The 23,462-nt window shown below is 40.7% G+C and overlaps 1 protein-coding gene and 1 long non-coding RNA gene across 4 annotated transcripts; one reads left to right on the top strand and one right to left on the bottom strand.

The window, feature by feature from the left end:
- Positions 1-298: 298 nt before the first annotated feature.
- Positions 299-22,469, top strand: LOC135942109 (uncharacterized). 3 transcript variants are annotated; one of them, XM_065488060.1, is made up of 14 exons: positions 299-404; positions 4,334-4,459; positions 12,303-12,490; positions 15,681-15,769; positions 17,658-17,694; positions 17,772-17,862; positions 17,917-18,122; positions 18,179-18,357; positions 18,415-18,550; positions 18,610-18,835; positions 18,886-19,127; positions 19,182-19,399; positions 19,455-19,533; positions 19,594-22,469. In XM_065488060.1, exons 4-14 carry the CDS (start codon positions 15,722-15,724, stop codon positions 22,341-22,343), a joined length of 4,212 nt encoding a protein of 1,403 aa, XP_065344132.1. In that variant the 5' UTR covers positions 299-404; positions 4,334-4,459; positions 12,303-12,490; positions 15,681-15,721; the 3' UTR covers positions 22,344-22,469. The 3 variants fall into 3 exon arrangements, with proteins under 3 accessions (XP_065344132.1, XP_065344131.1, XP_065344133.1); XM_065488059.1 differs by having other exon boundaries at positions 15,668-15,769; XM_065488061.1 differs by lacking the exon at positions 4,334-4,459 and having other exon boundaries at positions 301-404; positions 15,668-15,769.
- On the bottom strand, positions 14,201-15,648 carry LOC135942118 (uncharacterized). The gene is made up of 2 exons (XR_010575053.1): positions 15,228-15,648; positions 14,201-15,092 (listed from the first exon to the last, which is right to left on the bottom strand). It is a non-coding gene; the product is annotated as an uncharacterized LOC135942118 (long non-coding RNA).
- Positions 22,470-23,462: the final 993 nt, after the last annotated feature.

Here is a 23,462-nt window from a genome sequence, read left to right as displayed (position 1 = left end):
GAGAGCGAGCAGAAATATTTATTGCACCACGCGTTAAACCAAAGGGTTAAACAGGCAAAGAATGATTAAAAAAGGAAGAGATGCGGATGAAAATGTTCAAATTGAAGATTTAGTCTCGATCTAAGCCTTTTAGAACAAGCGGATGAGTTGGTTTGCGAAAACGAGAGCTTTTTGTTCTGCCTAATGTTTTGTTTAGACGAGGCGCAGAGAGAGGGCAGCTAGATGGTCGCTCCTTGCCGCACACTCACGCGCAGCCTCCCATTGTCAGTCAGCGACGAAAAGTCTCACTCTTCCCGGAGAGCAAGAGGGAAAAAGAGGCAGGCGCTCGTCAGCCGCAAGCGACAGCCAAACCTGAAGGAACGACGCACGAGCTCCACCTTTCTCACTCACAATCAGCACTTTTGGTCAGTTTTCAACCACTCGTAACGACTTGCCGCATCTGCATTATTTTTATTTCGCGCACAGCCAAAATAAGCACCAAAAGGATGGAATTTTAAATACCTGCAATTATTTGAAACAAATTTCGGCCCAACACTCTTTTCAAAGCCATCTCATTTTTGTTTAATTTTATTTCGGAAATTATTTATTGCGGCCAGTCAGTTATTTATCATCAATTAACCTACTTGTTGCAAGGCGAAAAGTCTTACATTCTCAATTTTTCTACACTTTTCAAAATAGCTAACTGGATTTGTAAATTATTTTTATCGGAATTAGAAAGACTTTTTATATCGAGGGTTCGCTGGGCTGAAAGAAAGAGCGGCGCTTGCTGGCCTCGGAATTTATGATCCGCCCGCGACATCACCAAATAGGAAAGTCTAACATTTGCATCTTATCGCGTCGCGTTTAAAAAAGAGGCGAAACAAATAATTTAATTTTAGTCGCGGCTCGATTTGTGGAGCTAAATATGAACAGTCCCTTCAAGCGGTAGTACATCACCTGATTCGACGAAATTAATTTTAATCTGCGAAGGGCGAAAATATTAATCGCGTATAAATCTTTTGAGGAAATTATGTTGATCTGAAATTTACTTAATTTAAAAATCCCGAGATTTGAAAAACAACCTGTTTTGCCATCAGCCCTCTTTGTTAAAAAGACTTGCATAAAATTCCTGTACTCTTTAAATATTATTTTAATTTGTGCTGAATGTTGAAATTTCAGCGAATTAGAAAGAGACGCGCGTCCCACGCAAAGCACGCCAGATATTATTTTTTCCTGAATTTATTTTTGGCTCGCATTGTTACGGCATTTCCAGGAGTGTCAAAGCAGTGGCAGATCGGGGATTGCAGCAATTAACAGTTTTCCACCACTTGTGGGGGTTTCAGCACTAACAAAATGGTTTTTTCTGCAACCTTTGTTTTAACCCACTTGACAATACTAGTTGAAAAAACCAAAATCACTTTTGCCTGTGCGGTGTTCCATCCGCCTGCAGAATAAATCAAATCGCACTGCCGCAATTAATTGAATTTCACTCGCGGTGTCGCATCAAACGGGCTTCCTTTTCTTCGTTTCACCTCTGGCAAGACGCGAACATCTCGACAAAATCAATTTTTCCAAAGGGAATGTGCGTGATGCTTTTTCAGAACATGTAACCGCGATTTGGAAATTTGAAAAACGTTCATCTGAAAGACAAGACCCGCAAATAATTAATTATTCGCCGCATTTTTGGGTATCAAACATTTACACAGCTCCGCGACTTGAAATAAGAAAATATGCGTCTCCTCTTGCCGCAGATGTCCGAGTGTTGGTAGCAATTTTATATTGCAACTTTCAATTTGTGCGGCAGAAAATCGCACTCAAATTTAAAAACTAAAACTTCGGACGTTGAAAAATTTCTTTTTCAGTATTTTACAGGATATTTTGGCAAACCAGTTGGGTTTTTTAACTATTTAAAAAATTTAACGCAACAAATTAAAATTGGGAAATTTGTTGTGAGCAATGCGTGACATGCTAATCACGAATATTATTTTGAATTAATCCATTTATGAGCAGTTAAGAAGAGCGCAAATCCTCTTTATAGTGGTGGTTATTTTCTGCATGGAAAAAAGTGAGAGGGCCTCTGAGAATATGCTTGGCAACAGAGGAAAGGCTAGACTTTGTAAAAATTCTACGTCTGGGTCACTGCCAGTGCCATTTGAATGTTAGTTATTTTTTGTCAGGCTGGGCCAACAAATAAATTAAGCAGACTGTGTTTTAAATCAAAATATTATCAGTATAATTAAAAGAATTAGATGGCCAATATTGATATTATATGCGAAACAAACTACTTGAAATTAAGCGCAGAGTAGCCCTTTGCATCCGCCGTTCTAAAAAAAGCATCCACCGGCACCGCATTTAAGAGAGGCGCGAAAAGCGCACGAGAGAGAAGCAACACTTTCCTTGCGGGGCCTCTCGTCTGCTCTGCTCTTCCTCTTGCAAATCGCGAGCAAATTGGAAACTGAGACTATTTTCATTCCAATTATAAGTGTTGCCTGATCAACAATTTATTTTCTCTAAAAATTAACCGCGCATACTGAAATTGTGCAGAATGTGTAATTAAAAAGCACGCGTCCATGTTCAAGGAGAGGCAAGCGATCGGCAGATTTTTAAATTTAAATTTATTCTGCCAAAATGAGGTCAAAAAGTTCTTTAATTAACAAGGAAAACCATTTTCCAGCCTTCAGATTTGAAATTCCTGACAAAAACCTTTCAAAAGCCGGCCAGAAACTCAGAACCAAGAGATTCTCTTCGCTAAGTCAGAGTTCGACCTAAAATTAAAAAAAAAAAAACGGGGAGTGCTTTTGCTTTCCCGTTGGCCGCCGCGACCATTGCGTTCTCATTGACACAGCTGGAAAGAAATGAATTAGAAATGCAGCCAGATTTGCACTCGCAGTCGACTTATTCGATCCGTCACACAGTCAGAAATAAATAAATAAAGTTTTATCGCTGCTGTGACGTCAATTGGAGCAATCGCCGCCGTGTCCGCGCTTCGCCTCTCATTAATTATTGTTTAACATCAAATTGATCCGCTTTATCTCTACAAAATTCGGCTGCAGAAACGCTTCTAGCACGAATCTCTGCCGTTGCTTGCTGAAATTAAATTTTAAAATGCGAATAATCGAGTTGAAAATTATTTGACCGAACACAATCAGTTTGGAAAAAACGCGGCCACAGCCATGTATTTCCTTTAGAGCCATTTTCGGCGGACGTGCGGAGAAAAGAAAAGAAAAAAGGAATCGATGCATACATTTGGAATTTTAATTGTGGAGGAACAATAAGGCTGGCCGAGTTGCACCAACAATTCTGTTTTTCACGACATTTTTCAGCCTCGGGCCAAGAAAATCAGCTCGTGAATATTTTTGGCTCTTCACAAATTATATCAATTGCAAACTGGGTTTCACTGGGAGGGCTGGCAAATTTAGAAAGAAATAAAGCAACTCTACGTTTGTCTGATTTATTGGCTCGCGCCGAATTGGTCTCGGTTTCCGGCCCGTCGGCTCTCCTGCAGCTCCTTCGCGGAGAAATTATTGCGAAGCCGCAGCTGTTCGCTTCCACATGGAGAGTTTTTTGTCTTTGCAATTCTTGTCGCCTTCCTCGCAATATTTGCACTTGTCTAATTAATTTTAAGAGTGACTATGAATCCCTTTTCGAACTGGCTTTCGGCGGCTATACCGGAGAGCACATTTAATTTTATCGTTCCGATATTCTTATCACCTGCAATCCGCCAAAATCCGACTGCAACAATCACAATCGGCATTTTGATTTTTTAAAAGCGTCCAGAACTGAGGTCGTGCGAGCGAAGGAAAAGCAAATTTCGTCTTGATAGCCACATTCGGCGGATGTGCAACTGCTTTTCAACAAGAAAAAGACGAGAAATGGGAATTTAAACGCATCAATTCGGACCTTTAATAAAAAAATTTATTCACCATTTAATATGGCTTAATATTTTGCAATTAGAAGCATAGTTTGCATGCAGAAGGGTTGTGTTTGAGTTAGCAGAAATTTTTATTTGCCTAATTGGGACGTGCGCCATGGTGAACAAAGGGTTAAGTTCTTTTAAATAGAGATCGTCAGGAAAGTCACAGCGGAATAAATAAAAAAGGAACTGTCGGGGATTGGGAGGTGGATGAAAAATGTTTATAAGTTCTAGCCACAATGAGCCTCCCAAATTTTCGAGTATTTTTAAGTCGAGCGGATGAGTTGGTTTATGAAAATGAGAGGTCGCGTGTTCGGCTGCGATTGCACGATTCGGCGTTTGCGTTTTTAAAAATATCGCGGCGCCGAGAGAGGGAAGCAAGCTGCGGTTACCTCCGACAAACTGATTCGGATGAACGCTGAAAAGTGTCACTCTTCGCAGAGAGACGCGCGAGAGAAGAAAGGAGGCAGGCGCTCTGCTCCAGCCGACGCAGCCAAAGCCAAAGCAGAAGGAAGGGCGGATGCGCTTCACCTTTCCCACCTTTCTCACTCACAACCAGCAGTTTTGGTAAGTTTTCCAGCTCTCGCATCTCCTTGCCGGACCTGAATTATTTTTTATTTCGCCCAGTCAGAAAGCGCAAAAAAGATTGATTTTCAAACAGTATTATGCTGCAACTTGAACAAAATTTCGGCCAAAATTTATTTTCCGAAGCCGTGTCACATTTCGGGCTGTGAATTTAAAACGGTTATTTTCGGGAAAATAATCGTTTATATTTACACATAATTTTGGATACATTTAAACGGTTTTGGGCAATTTTTTTCATTTACATTTTCGACCATGTTTAAATTCAATGGAAAATATACATTTATTATTTGCGTTTTTCCACGGTGAGCCAGAGACGGCGAAATGGGCGAGGCAATGTTTTTCCTTTTCCACGCGTGCCACGCCTCTGCCGTCACCCGACGAGACTCCAGCTGGCCAATGAGAGCCAAAGACGTCAAATCCTTTTTTATTGGTTGGCTGGGTGCCGAAACTTGCATGAATTTGATAGCATTCAAGAGCTACTCTCGCAAAAACGCAAGATAAACGAAATTAACGAAATCTATTCTAAATTCTGTTCTCGTTCGGCGCCGCGCACAGAACAAAGCGACGTCATGCGTTCGCTTTTAATTTTTTTTATTCGTGATTCACTGCGGAATTTGATCTGTAACCTCACATGTCATGCATCGCATACTCTAGGAAATTAAACGAGCTCTCCAGTGGTGTGCTTTGAATGTTTTCCTCAAGCTTTCTAAATAATAGCAGCGCACGCAGGAAAATAGGAATTTTTCAAATATATCGCTATTTTTACAACACCGCAAATCAGAATTGCAAATACTGCATACCATTCATTTCGTCTTAATCTTCCCTGCATAGCAAAAATGTTTTGATTGTGATCAACCCTCATCCCCCTTCCACCCGTGTATTAAAGTAACGAGAAAAATCGCGTCGTTTTGCACTTTCAGCAAAAGTATTCACTGTTAAAAACGCTCTTAAATTGAAGAGCCAAGTCTTCGGTTCTAATCATCAGAAATTAAAAATCTACCCGCCATTGGACTCGTCTCGACCTGCCCCGACCAGCTGAAAGGTTTAGGGATGCTTACCCTCCACTCCTAAGTTGCTATACTTCAACCCCCTCGATAAAAGTAAAAAAATTAGCATCTTAGAGGGGTGGAAGTTAAGCACCCCCTAAACCATTCAGCTGGCCAGGGCTGGTCGAGGCAAGTCCAACGGTGGTTAGTGTTTTCAAATCTGATAATAAATTAGAACCCGAGATTTGGAGTTGCAAAAATGACGAAATTGGAAAAATTCCTATATTTTCTCGGAGCGTGGCCGCTATTAATTAGAAAGTGCGAGGCAAAAAAATATTAATTAATTTTCAAGAAATTTTTCCTCGAAAAAGTCGGATTTAGACGGTATTAAGAATGTTGCAAACAGCATAAAACTGCATGATTCATGCTCATTTGATGGTCCCGCTATGATTCGAAGATTAGAAAGTCTCAGACTCTTCCCGGAGAGCAAGAGAGAAACGGAGGCAGGCGCAAATAAGTTGAAAGCGAGAGCATAACCAGAGGGAAAGAGGAACGAGCTGCACTTTTCTCACTCGGCACTTTCTGTAAGTTCTTTGCCGCATTAGAATTATTTTTAATAACGCATAACTAGAGAGCAGCAAAAGGATTGATTTTTAAATACCATTCCTTCAATAAAAACAAAATTCCGGCCCATATTTATTTTCCGGAGCCGTGTGGTTTTTTAAAAGCTTTTTATTATTTATTATTCAAAAGCAGTTTTAATGTCGAAATAATAATAAATGTGGCTCAGCGCGGCGAGAGATTGCACCACTACCATTGCCTGACAACACTACCAGATGGTTGAAAGACTAACTCCGGATACGTATTTTTAGCGGGGCACGCAGAGCCTTTTTCCTTTTGACACAGAGAGTAAATAAGAACGACTTTTTACGCTGCCAATTCAACTCTGCAGCATATAGAGAGAGGAGATTCTGTTGTTTTTGGTCCGTTAATAACTAAGTTTTCGATTTTTGTACAAGTAAGCAGTGCTTCTATCAATCAAATTTGGAAAAGAAGCCAATTGTGGAATGCGCAAAAATGCACCACTGCTTTTTTGCGCGAAAAACAACTGAACCCTCTGAAGAGCTATATTATATTTCGTGTAACAAAAGTCAGACATTTCGGAAAATTACGATGAGAGATTAAGTTTTCGGTCTCTTGGTGAAACCAGTGCAGGGTTCGAAAAAAACCACACTGCATAGCAAAACTCTTTTGCGGCTTCTTCAACATTTTTCCGAAACACATGCAATTTTATTGAAATTCCAAGTTTCACACGACGGATGAACAAAATTAGGGATTTTTAAAAATCAGTTGAAATCGCAATTTTCCATAATTTCCGATTTTTTTAGCGCGAAATGTGAACTTTTCGGGGTTGAAATTGGCGAAGTCTGAACCAGTGGCTTTTATACGGATTTTGTAAAATCCCTTTTTTTGGTCATCCATCATGGCAATTTTTAATCTTCCATAAAAAATGTTGCGATTGCACGATTCGGCGTTTGTGTTTTTAATAAAATCGCGGCGCCGAGAGAGGGAAGCCAGCTGCGGTCACCTCAGCCATAAAAATTAATTAGAAAAAAAAACGTTGCGTGTTGCACCACGCAAAAGTTTTAATCAGATGAGAATCATTTTTCAGAAAATGAAATAGTCCACTTTTTTAATTTTTGATTAATATTTAAGATGAAAATGTTGGTCTCGGACGGTTTAAAAAAAATTAGGACCGGTTTTCAAGGCAGTATTTTGCGAAGAGATTTTAAAAAAATTATTCATATAATAAACTCGTTTCCAATTTTATCCAGAGGTATTTTGGAAATCAGGCAAAAATAGTTTTACAAGAATCTTATCAAATCACATTGAAAGGGAGTAATTATCTCAGGCTGAATAATTCAGTGTTTTTCGTCCGATACTGAGAGGTGCTTTTAGCCATTTCGCAGCAGAAAAGCAGCAAAAGTATTTCAGAACAGCTTTTTCCAATGTTCAGAAGCGGGTACGGCGTGGTTTTTGACTTGCAGTTAAAATTCCAGGAAAAATTCGATTCTTTTTTTGTTCGAGATTTTTTCACGAAATTTGGCTGGTCAGCTGATCAACGTCCAAACAGCCCAGTTGGACGTTTCTGATATCATCCAGCTCATTAAAAATCAGTGTATAAGCCACTGCGGTTTCACTAAAAGACAAACCGCAATTTTACATCATTTTTGGCATTTTTTTAGCGCGAAATGTGAACTTTTCGGGGTTTGCAAAATTTTGTAAAATCCCTTTTTTGGTCATCAATCATGAGAATTTTTATCTTTTATAAAAATGCATGTGTTTCGCAAAAATACGTTAAATGGCAGAAAAAGCCACAAAAAAAACAGTTTTTTTTCAATGCAATGGGTTCCCCTAGGGCCGTGACGTAACCAAATGAATGTCTCACTTTTAGATGAAGTTATTGCGCGCGTTTGAAAAGATCGAGGCACAGCAAATAGGCTGCAAGTATTCATTTTTTATTTTCGGCTGAATTTGTGCAGAAAAAATGGTCTGATTCTGGCTTTTTGCAACAATTTCTAGAGGGACAGTACAATTAAAAACAATTAAAAAAGCCGTTTGCGGTGATCATGCCGACAGTAAATACAATTATCGCCCAAATTACCAAACTATAAGAGAAATAATAAGGCTGGCCGAGATGCACCAACACTTCTGTTATTCACGACGCATTTTTCCGCCTCTGTCCAAGGAAATCCTGCTTCAAATCAGCTCGTGAATATTTTTGGCTCTTCACAAATTATTAATTGCAAACTGGGGTTCACCGGGAGGGCTGGCAAATTTAGAAAGAAATAAAGCAACTCTACGTTTGTCTATTTGGCTCGCGCCGAATTGGTCTCGGTTTCCGGCTCTCCCGCAGCTCCTTCGCGGAGAAATTATCGCGAAGCCGCAGCTGCTCGCTTCCACAGGGAGAGTTTTTTGTCTTTGCAATTCGTGTCGCGTCAAGTTTTTGCACTTGTCTATTATTTTTAAGCAAGGAGAGCGAGAGCAAATTTCATTTCATCTGTGAGAAATGCTTGTTATATATCAATCGACACAGCGGGTAATTCACTCGCGCAATCCGCCAAAATCCGACTGCAACACGCTTTTATCACTTCTCTCCTCTCTTAAAAAAAAATGGCTCCATACACCCTTTGCTGCTCTTGCCACCTGAGATGAACTTTAAAATGTAAAAAATAGAGTTGGAAATTGTTTGGCCTATCACAACAATCGGCCACTTTTTTTGTTTCATTTAGAACCGCAGAGTTCGGATGCAAACAGGCAAAGGGACGCTCTTTTAAAGAGGTTAAGACTGTCCCAGCGGAATAATTAAAAAAAATGCGAGTGCTTTTTATTCCGGCGGCTTGGTTTTTTATTGAGACGAGTCGCCGCGAGAGGGAAGTTGCTCGGCCACGAAACAATTGACTCGGATAAACACACAGGCAGCGATAAAAAGTCTGACTCGTTGCTATATTTCAAATAAAAGCAAGAGAAAAAAGGGGGCACGCGCACATAAGTCGCTTGATTTTTAAATAGCGTTCGGACGGAACCAATTTATTGATTTTTTCCCAAAAAATGTGTTACACTTTTCATATATTGGGTCCGACTTGCAAAATTGTCCGTCTGATAGAGCTGGCCTTGGAATTTATTATCCCGCCGTGACATCGCCGCGCAGGAAAGTCTAACATTTGGATGCTATTTTGCGTCGCGCTGCAAATAAATTAATTTTTATTCGCGGCCACTGATATATAATGCATGTTTTGCCGTCAGCTTGCCTCTCCCTGCGCACTTTGGGAAACAAAGGTTTAATGAATTTGTTGTAAATTAGGCAATAATAATTGTGATTCCCATAACGTGCATATTATCCCCTTGTCCATTTATTTCTAATAATTCGCGCCGCGCGAGCTGCGAGTGTAAAATAGTGCGTGCAGAGTGCAGCAAAAAGGAAAAGAGTGCCGGAGAGACTGCCACGAGGAAAGGGTTGCGACCTCTCGCACCAAAGACAGTCAGTCGCCCAATAACTTTTTTTGCTAAAAGGACCCGGCAAATATTTTGTCCGTGGACAGGACGCGTTATTCCAAAATTGTGCCTGAAGAAAATGAAACCCAAATTTAAAAACTAAACTTCAAACGTTCAAAAATTTTCAATCAATTTATGAACAGTACAAGGCCGAAAATCCTCTTTGCAATGCGGTGGTTATATTTTTTTCTGCAAGGAAAAAAATAAACGCGGCCGTGAGGGCTTCTGGCTTGGCAACAGAGCAAAAGCTAGACTTTGTTTAAAGTCTACGTTTGCGTCACTGCCATTACAATGATGGCGAGCTATTTTTATGTCGGACTGGGCCAGCAAATAAAATTAAGGTCAATGTGTTATTACTTAAACAATATATCACTGAGCTAACGTATTAAAAAAGTGTATTTAATTTTCCGCAGCTTTTGACCCTTTTTAGCAATGGCAAAAGTAAAAATAAAATAAATGATTATCGCGGCGTGATTAGAACAATTAGATGGCCAAAATTGGGAATCGAACTACTTAAAATGAAGCACAGAATGGCCCTTCCGAGCCCGCATCAGTTCAAAAAAGACCACTGGCACCGCGCATTAAGAGCAGAGAGGCAAAGCGCGAGAGAATGAAGCAACTAACACTTTCCTTGCACGCGCGGCGTCACCGGTTTCGCCGACCAACAGCAGGCATTGATGGCTCGAGGAGAGTGAATAATCGGCACATTTTTCAGTTTATCATTTTTGTGCCGAAATATATACCAAAAAGTGCCTTAATTAATCGTGCGTGTCAAGGAAAATTATTTTCCAGTCATCAGTTTTGAAATTAAACCGAAACCCAAGTGGGCCTGCTGACAATTTTATAGTTGAAACCTTTGAAAATCCAGCAGGAAATTCGACTTTTCTTTCTTCTACTTCTTCTTTGCTCCTTCACTTGCCAATTAATTATTTTTAACCGAAAACCAGAGCAGGTTCAAGGTTTGAAGCACTAGGGCCTCCAGCGCCTTTGTAGATCTTGAACCAGCCCGTTGGCTCGCAAAGTTACGGAATTTTGACGAGTGTCGAAGCCGTCGCAGCATTGGCACTGGCAGACATCCCACTCCCAAACCCCCCGCCCCTTTCGGGCCCCAAAGCGTGAACCGATCCTGTATTCTATGTGTTGGAACAATTTCAAGTAATAATATTGATAAAACCAGCCCGTTGGCTCGCATTGTTCAGCGGCATTCTCGGGAGTGTCAAAGCAACGGGAGGTATTTGAGCAGTTGGGAGATCTAATTCTGGCTACCCAATGCGTCAGAGATGGCAAAAAGTGGTTAGTTTAGTGACTCGAAATGCTCGAATTGCTCAACGGGCTGCTTTTGCACCTTTCCAGCATTTTTGTGATTTGGCTTCACGGGACACGAATGTCTAGCGAATCAAAAAAAAAAGTCCTCGGTACGGAGGCAAGTGGCCCTCGAGTGGGCTGGGTCCCTGAAATGTGCGGCCTGGTGAGATAATGATATCCGTTCGCGGTGATATTCGCACTCGGAATTCAGCATTCGTGCCAGTGCAGTGCGCGCCCTTCCCGATCTGACGACACGGATAAAAAGAGCAAAAATATATAGAGGCTGAAGCAAACTGACAAATTAGTAGTGAGAAATGAGGTCGTCGATTTCGTCACCGAATTTACCTATTTAGGAGTAACGTTTCAGTCTTCCGGAATTTCTTTTTCTAAACATATTGAGAAAAAAGTGAGAGCTTCAATTCTAGCCACCTCCAAACTAAACTCTCTCCCCAGATCATCAGTCAGCACTGCTTTGAAACTTTTCAATCTTGCAATAGCTCCAATCGCAAGTTACGGAATAGAGGCGATTTGGCCATTTTTAAATCTCAAAGACTTTAATAAATTAGAATCCTCCAAATCAAGATTTCTAAAAAGAGCTCTTTCCGTATCCAAATTAATGAAATCCAGGCTGACATATAAATTAGCAGACACTGATTTCCTTGTAAAAGAATTGCAAACGAGATTTTCACTGCCGGAGACTGATTCATTTAAAAAGTTCATGGCTAACCAGGATTTTAAGGCCTCCGAAATCGACCCGGGGTTTTTCGTCACCCCCGCCATTGTCAACCAAAATTGGAAGGGAGCCATGTTTATTAACAGACATATGTTCACGAGACACGCTTGTCACGGTTTTCACTATTTGATCTGTAATAAATTGACCTATCACTCCTGCGCGAGTGAGGACTGCGAGTGCAAATTCTGTGATATTAAACAAATTAACTTTTACCATTTTTTTGAATGTGTTAAGAACAATCTGACGTTGTGCCAAGCCGCCAAAGCAAAAACGAGCATTGATATGTGATTTAATTACTCTGTATTTTATGTCTGTTGTACACCTTTTGGTGTTTAATAAATATTTCATTCAAAAATATATGTATTTTAAAAATACCGAGGGTAATTTGTATGCGATTAAATAAATTATTCAATTGCCTGTTTTGCCATCAGCTTGCCTCTCTAAGAAAGAGTTTAAGTTCAGTTGTTACCACACCAGAATATATATTTTCTCTCCTTGCAAGTCTTCCAATCGGCACGAACTGTGCGATTTATAATTTGTTAGAAAAGTCGAAATACGATCAACATTAAATTTCCAGGTCTCTTGTCTAGAAATAAAAGAAGACTCTAATTAATTCTGACTAAAAATACAATTCTTAGGGTTATTTTGGCTCGGTTTCTCTCCAATGCTTAACTTTACAAATTCTTCTGAACTGCATTTTTTTTACTTTAATAAACCATTTCGCCTTTTTCTGTCTTACAATTAGGTTGCGTCGGTGCCGCACTTTGCCCGACTGGGAGCGTCACAACTCAGGGCGGATCCGCGAAAGGCAGCAGGCCACTTTGCGTTGCGGCTGCTCATTTTTCGTGAGTCAGAGCCGAGTGAGTGAATTCGCGTGGCATCTCCGCGCTCCCTCGAGAGAGGACGCCAGCGCACCCACTCCATTCCACACTGGTAAATATAGTTTGAGACTTCAACTTTTGTCTGAGGTTTCACCCACTAACAATATACGCTAGTGCCAATACAGAGCGATTTTTTAAGAATTTAAAGACCAACCAGCAAAGTTAATGAAAAACGTTTAACTTTTTATTATTTTCAATTTTTTTAAAATTGGCAATTCAATTGGGTTTATGAAGTATTAATAAAATACGTTGCAAAAAAATTGGAAATAGCAAGAGTACCGCGAAGGTAAGTAGTAGCATTGAGTTCAATCGCAGTACTTGGATAGGTTACCAACTGGGAACACTGCATTTTCTAGGCTTATAAATTTTTTTCTTTTATTGTGCATTTAGGGACTGCAAAATAATTATTTAATATGACATTTTGGCACGATCAATCTTAAAAGGCGGTAAGAAGCTAGCCTTGGCCTTTTTAAAAGAAGGATCGTGGGTGAGTTTGCTTAATACCGAGTAGGACCTATAGAGGAACAAAATTCAAGGCATCGGTGAGTTTTCCAGATTCTATTCACATCGAAATAAATTATCACCAATTTAAAACTTTTTCGATTTATAAAAGAAATCACCCTCATGATTTGAATTTTTTGGTCAGGGGTTTTCGAGGGGTGGCGTATCAACCCCCCGAACTACCATAAGTCCAAATAGTCAACGCGCACCCCTTGATTTTACCCTCCGTGTTTTAGTCGAGACATGAATTGCTTTATTATCAGTTTTTTTATTTTTCTACGTGTGCTTGAAATTTATGTGTGCCTTCCTTTTATTGTTGGCTGATAATTATGTTTATTCTCACTTGTTATTTATTGCTATCAAGGCAATCTTATTGGTTAAAGAGTTCAATTTCAAAAAATATAATAGCTATATATACTGTACAAACAGTTCTCCTACCCTGCGAAAAATCTTCATTGTTTTAATATTAGGGTAACATTATTTCCCAATAACCATTATTGTTTTAATATTGGCGTCTAATGTTATATCAATGTGAAAATGTGACTTTTTTCAATATTGTTCTAATATTGGCACCAATATTGGCCACTATCATTGCGTTATTATTAATTTCAAATGGAAATTAAATGATGTCCTAATTTCCGTAGAATATTGGTAATTAGGGGTTTTCTGAATGAGATACATAGTTTAATTTAATTATTTTATTTTTTTATTATATCTAGACAAATTTTTGTAACACTTATAAGTCACACAAGAGTTATATAACTTATAAAAAATTATTTATACGTCATTTCACATAAAACAGTTGGGTTTCTCTCTAGTCACAGCATTCTAGTTTTACAATATACATTGAAGTGCACAGCATGGATTGAGACAAAGTCGTTGGGTTTAAGTAGGGAAATACTTAAAATCAGCACTACATAATACATGTTGGCCACTTAGTCAAATCGTCGTCCTGTCGGGACACAGAGCGACGTCGACACTGGCATGAATAAGGGGTGGTCAGAAATTGATGAGGGACTTGTCATGTGTGCTGATGGCCTGAACTTTATATTATACAGAGCGGCCATTATTGTTTCCCATTTTTGTCACTGTCAATGCGGCCCGTCGGGCCGAACGATTCGACAAACTCAAAAGTGACACACTAATTAAAATTAATTTGGCATTTAATAATAACTGTCAGTTCTAGCTTTGTTATTAACGAATTTTGAAAAATTTAAATGCAAAATTAATTTTAATTAGAGTGCCACTTTTGATTTTGTCAAATCGTTCGGCCCGACGGGCCGCATTGACAGTGACAAAAATGGGAAACAATAATGGCGGCTCTGTATAATATAAAGTTCAGGCCATTACCACACATGACAAGTACCTCATCAATTTCTGACCGCCCTTTTTGGTGCCAGTGCTCATAAAAGTCATTAATATTTTTTAAGTCAAGGACCAAAGGTTCCAAAACGCCCAAATTAAAAAAAATGCAGTGAAGTGGTAGCAATAAGGTTTTTTTTTATCGATTTTCACCAGTCTCTTGCAGGCCATGTTTTCACTTAAGTTTTCAATATTTTTCTAAATTGTTCATGCGACTAGAAAAATTGTCTGAGATAAATTTATTGAGAAATTGAGGCAAATGAAAATTTAAAAGGAAATATCTACTTGTAAATTTTGACCACTCCGACCTCTAATTTTATATAATATTAATACCTAGGAGGAAATGACAAAAGTCAATTTAATGCGCAATAAATTGGTAAAAATTGAGTTGCTCAAACAGCAGTTAAAAACCAGTGGAGAAAAATACCGGGTGAATACAAATGCAATTCTGCATGAACGCATGACGCAAGGACATAAAATTAATTATTTTGAGTTCCAAAGTAGTTTGGTGTGGCGGTACGTGGGGCCACTTTCGTGGAGGGTGGATGTTCATGGAGCTAGGGTAGTTCTCGATCAGAAAAGACGATTAGGGCAGCAACATGAGGAGAAAGTCCACAAGGTAAACGGGTGCGGGTCGTGGATGTCCTTGGGCACCAGGCGGCGACGTGAAAAGTGGCCCGGCTCAAAGCCGACGAACTTCGCCATCTTCTTGTCCAGCCGCGCATTGTCCTTGTCCCTCTTCCAGCTCGTTCATCGTCTGCTCCACAGGGTCGAAGCCATCCTCGCCCGGCCTGTCAACGAAAAATTGCATCAAAATTCGATGTTGTATCAAAGTTACGGCTCGTTTTCTCACTGCGTGCAGCAGTAAAAATTTGAAACCGCGAATTGGAATGAAAACAAAGTAAAAAACGAATAATTCTCATTACCTGTAATATTTGCTGAACGGTGCGTGTGTTGATAACATCAAGGATCCTTACATGGGTGTATTTTAAACTCTTAAGAGCAGACAAACGACTCGCAGAACGAAGAACAAAACGAAAATTGCGCGAAGCGTAGCCGTTAGCCGTTCAGTGTTTGTTTCTTGATGCGGTGATGGCGGACGGAGTAGCAGAGTGTGCGACTCATGGATGCGCACGCATTCACGCATGCGCACTGATATCATTGAATTAACATTGGTGTAATATTAAAACAAGATTAAGATAATAACTTATTTACATTTGTTTTTCATTATTTTTTTAATATTACCGCAACATTGTGTTGCAATCATTTTTTATTCATCATTTATTAACATTATTCCAATAATGCTTATGATTAAATTATCATTGGTATTATTGGCTAATGAAGATTTTTCGCAGGGTATTTTCAGGATTTTTTTCCAGATTGAGCTGCCGCTTTAATTTAGGAAAGGCTGTCGTGTGGGATGCGTCCAACAAAAGAAAGGGGCCTTCTCCAGATCCAGATGGGGAAGGTAACAACTTTAATTTTACCTTTAGTGGAATAATTCTATGACCGACCTTTGCTAAAACGGGGACGGTAACCTGTTCGTCTCTCGCGATGGCGACGGACGTCTTACAGACACATCCACCAGTTAGCTGGTCCAGCTGACGCGGTGGCTGCGTGAATTCTTATATTTTTTAGTTATGTCGTGTCCCTTTAAAGTGGAATGATACAGGGCAACAATTGAAAAATATTTGAATTGTTGGATGCCATAAACAATTGATCAATAAACAATTTGTTGAACAATTTGCAATAGTAAAAAAGGACCTTCCTACAGTAAAAATTCAAATTTTGCCAATTTTCTCCAAAATTTCGAGTGCTTGAACATATTTTCTTGGCATATATTCCGATTCCTCTCGTCTAGAGTCCTTGTATTAGAGAGTTGTGCGGAAGGGATATACGAACGCGCCTACGCCTCGCGCATCTCGGCCGTCCTATCTTGCCCCATGTTAAAATGAGTTTGCGCCGGTGGCTCTGTGGTAGCTTTATTGAATGCCGCCCACCGCAAAATTGGTGTCAAACGAAAGAGCACGAGTTAAACTACGTTTATAGTCGGAACCACGCTTGAAAACCAAATGGTGTTCGAGAAATCCGCTTCGCAAAAACGCTATTTTGGCTGCACGCTCCAGCTGCGGGAGCTGCCCTCCAGCGCCACGACGGTGCCGCCGGCGAACGGAAATAACGACGTTCCCACTACCACCAGAAACCGGCGCGACGATTTCCCTGTGGGGAGATCTCCCCACACTATCTGAAACTACTGAAGTGGGAGGCAGCCGACCAATGAGATCGCGCGAAATCGTCGCGCCGGTTTCTGGCGGTAGTGGGAACGTCGTTATTTCCGTTCGCCGGCGGCACCGTCGTGGCGCTGGAGGGCAGCTCCCGCAGCTGGAGCGTGCAGCCAAAATAGCGTTTTTGCGAAGCGGATTTCTCGAACACCATTTGGTTTTCAAGCGTGGTTCCGACTATAAACGTAGTTTAACTCGTGCTCTTTCGTTTGACACCAATTTCGCGGTGGGCGGCATTCAATAAAGCTACCACAGAGCCACCGGCGCAAACTCATTTTAACATGGGGCAAGATAGGACGGCCGAGATGCGCGAGGCGTAGGCGCGTTCGTATATCCCTTCCGCACAACTCTCTAATACAAGGACTCTACTCTCGTCGAGATCTGTCCAATTGTGTAGGCCACTTATTGGGGAAACTCTTGGTTTTGAAATAAAATCGGATTTAAAGAAGAAAATTGAAGAAGCAATATTCTCAAGCTACCATTAATTATTACTTCCTTCCAAATGTTGTTCCTACATAATTGTATCATTACTTTATGGATGTGTGCTGATTTGGGGCAGAGTTGCCCTGTCAGCCCATAATAAACTTAAATTTTGAAACTAAAGTAAGGAGACAGCCATTACCATTTGAAAAGCACAGTAACTTTCCAGCCAATTTTCTCAAAAAATTACAGCGCTTCTTAGGTCAATTTAGGCTTTAACTGATTCCTTAGGGATGAGTTTATGCATTGGCAACAAGCATTTTCCAGGCTTTTGCAGTATCCTTCCTCTATAAAATGTTTGCTCCTCAAAAAATGAGATGTGACTGTTGTGTGTTGGGATTGTCATTGTTTGACGCAAAATGTAGTTTATGTAAGCGCGAGAAGAACAAGCCGAAGGGCATAATTATTTTGAACTCAATATAATTTTAAGTGTCACACGTCACAGGATCGGAACCGAGGTCCTATTCCAGGAATAATACGGCCTTTTCAAACTGTATGATTATTACTGCTTTACAAATGCCATTCTTAAATATTAATTTCAAAAATTTGATTGGATATTTGCAATTTAATTAAGGTTTAAAATGCACTTTACAGAGAGATCGCGATACTATGGAGGAGATTTTAATAGAAGGTAATTATATCCGGCACATTGTTACAAAGTTTAACTGTGAGTCCCTTGAACCTAACGGCAAATCCCCGATTTTCCAGGGGAGGATCAAGGTCTACCAAAAGGTCCATCGAATCTAGGATTCTTCCAGTTTGAATCAGACCGGCAAATCAGGACAGAAAAAGCAAAAAAGTAAATTGTCTTAAACGCCATTTCGCTTTAAACACATACATATGTTCTTTATAGCGTGTTTTTTCTTGTCGTCCATTACGATTTCAAAAACATAAAAGAAGAGGAACGAAAGTGGGACGAGGGAGACGTTAAGAACTTGAAAACGACCTTTGGAGACAACCGAAACTGTAATTTCCGCAGCCTTCATAGACCGAAAAAGGAAATTTTTCTCCATCTTCTCGGCAACCAGGAAAAGCTCTTGCGTTTTTTCTCCTCAAAAGGTTAAGGAATTTGTAAATAGTAAAGTCCGGTTTCTATTATTTTGATTGTCATTCAGATATCCCGTCAATTTTCGTGCTGTTTTTCCTGTCTCACGGCAACGAAAATGGAGTCATCTACACTGATTACTGGAGCGAGACACTCAATGATTTTATTTCCTTCACGACAAAAGAGGTTTTCGAGTCCCTGGAAAAACTGGATGGATTCAAGAAATGTTTGAAAATTGTCAACTTTGGCGTAAGTGTGCGGCTAGCATTGCTAAAATCGCAAATTATGCAAGTAAAAATTCCACAGCCGTGTAGGGGAGAGCTAGATGACGCAAAGTTCGATCCAAACAAGGAAAAATACAGCTACGAAAACCGCAATTCTTGCCGAATCACGTCGTCTCCTGATATGCCAAACACAGTCATCGTTTATTCAACAGTCGAAAGTATAATTTCACAGCGTAATTTATGTTCAAAATATATTATTTAAATGATCTTCTTTCAGCAACCACGGCTACAACAAGAAAAGACGGTTCCTGGTTCGTGATAAAAGTGTGCGAAGTTTTGAACCAGATGAGCGAGGATAAACCTTTGTTGTTAGCTCTCACGTCAGTCCAACACAAAATGCACAAAATGTCGCTCAAAGAACTTGACCCTGAAACTAAACTTCCTGTTGGTCAGACGCCAGAGGTCAAAATGTTCTCTTTAGAAACGAGTTTTTACTTTTCGAGGTGATTTGGTACTCTTCCAAAAATTTAATAAAAATCGTGATGATTTCCAGGTCAAAATCTGTTTCAAGAACTGATTCGCGCATGGAAAAAGCAGCAACAATCACGTCGTCTGAATATTTTTCTTGGAAGTCGGACGAAGGAAAAAACATCAGAGGCCGGCACGCCTTCATCTTTTGTGAACAGCAAACAAGAGAAGTTGAAGAAACGGAAAAAGCTCTGCGGAAAAACTTGGATTTTGAGACAAGAACTTGGAAGTTGAATGATGCTAATTTAATAAGTTATTCCGAACAAGGTAGATAACAAGAATTAAAAAAACATACATTAATATAAACGTTTGCCTTCACAGTTTGCGAGATGGAGCACGACGTCGGCTGCGTTTTGACTTTCATTTTCGGCCAAGTGAGCGAAAAAAAAGAGACAAAAGAAGTTTGCGTGCTTGTGGGCGGAAGAGATATTCCAATCACGAGCATTGTGCACGAATTTGTCGGACCAAAAAATAAAAGATTGATCGGCAAGCCCAAAATCTTCTTCATTATTGACCAAAAGCCGCTGAAATGCGACTCTGTGAGCTCCGTTGTTTTATTAATTTCCATATTTTTCAATCTTGGTTCGATTTTAGCACTCTTCAGCAAAGTACCCATTGAAGGTCGCGTCAACGAACCACAGCGGCTGGCTTATCATGATTTTGAAGGACAAAGGTATAGCGCATCATTCGTTAATTTTTTAAAAACTGTTCAAAACAATTGGTATTTTGTCAGACTTGCTGGAGAAATTGATCGGAATCTTCAAAGGAGATGAGCTGAAAAAAAGGAGAAGTTTGCAAGAACTTTTAGTGCCTCTCCTTACAACTGGAACTAACAAAGAATTAACTCTGCTAAACTCAACCCTTCAGTACTTACTTGATTTTCCCGACTGGCCGAGGACTTTCGTGAAACCAGATTTCAAGCTGGGAGGCAACAGGAAAAAGATTTGCTTCGAGGATCTGATCGGAGAGGCGAAAAATTTGCGAGAAAACCAGGTTTGGCTGTTGAGTTTGGTTGCTGGCGCGGGAAAATCGACCGTACTCAAAGAAATCGCATTCCAAATCGGAAAATCGGATCAAGACGCGAGAGTTTTGAATATCTCCTTAAATAAAAACTTTAAAACATTAACAAAACCTCGAGTGGATGCAGTAGAATTTCTAGCAAAAACCACTGGGAATTCCACTGAAGACATAAAAAATTGGATTGCTCAGAAAAAAGTAGTCACCTTCCTGGACGGTTTCGACGAAATTTGTCCGCACAGCAGGGACAAAGCTCTCGGAATAGTGAGGGCTTTGAAAGAAAAAAGAGTTCCACTCTGCGTGGCAACGAGACCTCACGAAGCGAAAGTGATCGAGGAAGCAGTTGGCAACGCAAAACTTGTCGAAATAGAGCCATTCGATGAAGCAAAGCAAATCGAGTTTCTGCGGCTAGAGACCAATAACAACGACGAAGAAATCAAAAGAGTGCTTCTCGCCGTCAAACAAATAGGCCATTCAAACTCCAGATATAGACTTGGAAATCTGGACACGATTCTGGTTAACCCGCTGCACCTGTCGTTAGTTGCTCAGTGCAGCGGCGAAGGAAATTTATTCCAAATTTACGACAAGGTGGTGAGGAAGAAGGTACAACTGTGTTTGGAGAGGAAATATGGCTGCAAACAAGTGGAAGACGATAGTATTGACAAAGAACTGATCCCTCTTCTGTTGATCGCGTTTCGCTATATAAATGACGATCCGCTTGTCGGGGATGGAGTGACGAGAGAAGATTTGGCGAAGATGAACGACTATGGAGTCGCAACCGTGGAACAAGAAACGGTTACTTTCCTCCACCAGACATTCGCAGAATTCCTCGCCGCCCAACACTTTTTGAAAAACGTGGAAGAGTCAGGCATTTTTGATATTGAATTTATTGGCAAATGGAAAATGGAAGAGGTCAGCAAGTTTGTCGATCTTTTCTACTCGACTTTGGAAAACGAAGAAGAAATCGAGATTTACACGCAAATAAAAGTGCCCGAGGAAATTTCAAACGAATCTGCTCTGTTTCTGAATCTCGTTTGCGAGAAAAACCTCAAGCATATTTTTAAAGTGTTGAAGCCACACATTACTTTTTGTGACGAGCAAATGGAAAAATATTTAAATTTAACGTTTTATAATAAAGAACTTGATGGTTGTAGAAAACACCGTTCTTCCATTTGCGTTAATTACGCTATTAAATTGCTGATCAATTCGATAAGAAGCGAAGAAATCTTCACCGAGCTGTTGGAAATGAACGCCATCGATTCACGAATCTTGGAAAATAATATGGATGATGTCCTCAAAGAAATCGCCCGTTACAACGCAATCTCCGTGTTCAACCAGCTAAAAGAGACTTTCCCCAACTTCGTCGAGCTGCTCAGAAAATCAAGTATCAGCGACGTCGCCGGTTGCATAGCGGTAGCTAATGATAACGATGAGATTATCGAATTGATGCTGGAAAACGGATTCGGCAAAGATTTTTTAGAACATTTTATGTATGGACGCACCCTTGAACGTGCTTGCAGAGAGGGGAGACTCAAGTACGTTAAAATTCTCCTCAAACACGGCGCCAAACAAGCCTTTGATGGCCATAAAATTTGGGACCCTTTGAACGTGGCTGTGAAATGGGGCCAGCTGGACATTGTCAAGCTTTTCGTGGAGGAAGAAATTAGCGGATTGGCTCGAGATAAGGTGACGCTTGAGGCAAATATTTTTCAGACAGTGAAGGAGTACAATGGCGATTTCAACGCCTTCCACTGTGCGGTCTATTACAGAAAAAAGGAAATAGCTGAGTACCTGCTCTCAAAAAGTCCAGATTTGAAACACATCACGACAAGAGAGGGGAAGAGTCCTTTGCAGCTGGCTGTGGACCGTAGATTCGGAGAATTCGTGCTCTGGCTGGCGAGAGAAGTCGGCGATGACCTGAGTTCTTTGATTCCGAAGGGCAAGCGACAAGATTGGACCAAACACGATCACTTCATCTACGATCACTTTCTGCTGCTGCGAGGCGACCTGACGAAAAAGAAAGAGCGAGGCAAAACCCTTCTCCACTGCGCCGCCCAGCACGGACATTTGCAACTCGTCCGCGAGTTCATCGCGAAAGGCGCCGACGTGGCTGCCAAAGACGCCAGAGGATGGAACGCCTTGCACTTCGCCTGCACCTTCACCGATTTCATTAACTGGCACGACAATTCAGAAGTGGTCAGACTCCTGCACTTAACTAACCCTCAACTGGCGAAGGAAACGACAAATGAAGGAGAAACTGCACTGCATATTTTGGTGAACAATAACTTCGAGCGCTTATCTTCCAACACTTGTAGAATGTCAGGCACAAAACCTTTCCGTTTCCTTGTGTATGAAGCAGGGGTGGACTTGGAAGCCAGGGACAGCAAAGGCCGCACGGCAGAGGACGTTGCCAATGATAAAGACCGTCGTTATTGGGGATATTTAAGTGAAGAAGATGAAGATTAATCAGGCATAATTAATAGGTTAAGGGTAAGAGAAAATTGGGAATCTTGAGCTCTAAATGAGTTAATTAAAGGACACATCATATATATTATCTCGGAAAAATTAATAAATTCACTAATTTCATCAAAACATTTTGTGCTTTCACGTTTTTTAATTCTGGCGTTACTTTATCCATTATTTACCATTATATTTTAAGTCAGTGATTTAATCAAATGGCAATTTTTTTCTTAAAATTAAAAAGAAATAGAATTTAGCATAACAGACCACAAAATGCAATCAAACTTGTGACCATTTAATGCTGGCGAGAATTTTCAATTTCCCTATTTCGGACCTCTCGCCGGAATTCTTTCAAAAGGTTCAAAACTAAACCTCCGCGCCAATGTGGTTTCGAAGCAGACGGAAAAGCCTGCCGTGGCGGCGGCCTCTGCGCTTTGTAGCGACACGCCCTGGCCGCCGCCTTTGCCACTACGTCGATGACAAACTTTTTCCTTGACAGACTTTACTCATTTCGGAAAACGAAGATTTCTCCCACTTCTTGTTTCTGTAAATTTCAAATGTTAATGAATTACAATTAGAGGTTTTTCCGGTTTTGCACTCGCAGAGATGTGCAACGTGAACGCCCGGCCGTTCTTTCAGTTAAAAATCGGTCGTTTGTCGGATGGCCTCCTGATTGGACAGGTGTTTGAATCGACCTTTTACCTGGGACACCCTACCGACCTTTATCAGGGTGCCCCGACCTGGCATCCTTTCCCAGGCCGCATTTTAATGCTTTTTCAGTGATCGTATTTACTTCAGCCTCACCTGTCACCGTCCTTCCTCAGGTCGCACTCCCTGAGGATTTTTCCAGCTCCTCCGAGTTCCAAAACGCTCTCATCTTGTGCGCATTTCGCCCTTGCGGAGAGCTGCATCGACACGTTTGGCTCGAATGAAGGGAAATTACACATTCCAGGGCACATTGGAAGCAGAGAGCGTGCAGTTTTGCTGAAATTCGGGTCTTTTTGCTTTGTGGTTCGGCTTGGCGTTCGAAATTGAGTGTCTATTTCAATGTTGAGCAAGGACAACTGGATGGTGGGGCAGGTGGGCTTGGTGTCGCCAGAGGCAACGCCCCCTTTCCCTCGCCAA

Source organism: Cloeon dipterum, chromosome 4 (genome assembly GCF_949628265.1).
Source record: "Cloeon dipterum chromosome 4, ieCloDipt1.1, whole genome shotgun sequence".
NCBI lineage: Eukaryota > Metazoa > Arthropoda > Insecta > Ephemeroptera > Baetidae > Cloeon > Cloeon dipterum.
Note: the sequence above shows the minus strand (reverse complement) of the source record. Positions and strands in the feature narration are given on the sequence as shown.

Excerpts from the sequence above, each read along its gene's own strand:
- LOC135942109 (XM_065488060.1), top strand. The coding sequence starts at position 15,722 with ATGCGTCCAACAAAAGAAAGGGGCCTTCTCCAGATCCAGATGGGGAAG. Across the intron at positions 17,695-17,771 it reads GGAGGAGATTTTAATAGAAG|GGGAGGATCAAGGTCTACCA; the intron begins GTAATTATATCC and ends CCGATTTTCCAG. Across the intron at positions 19,400-19,454 it reads AGCCGCTGAAATGCGACTCT|CACTCTTCAGCAAAGTACCC; the intron begins GTGAGCTCCGTT and ends GTTCGATTTTAG.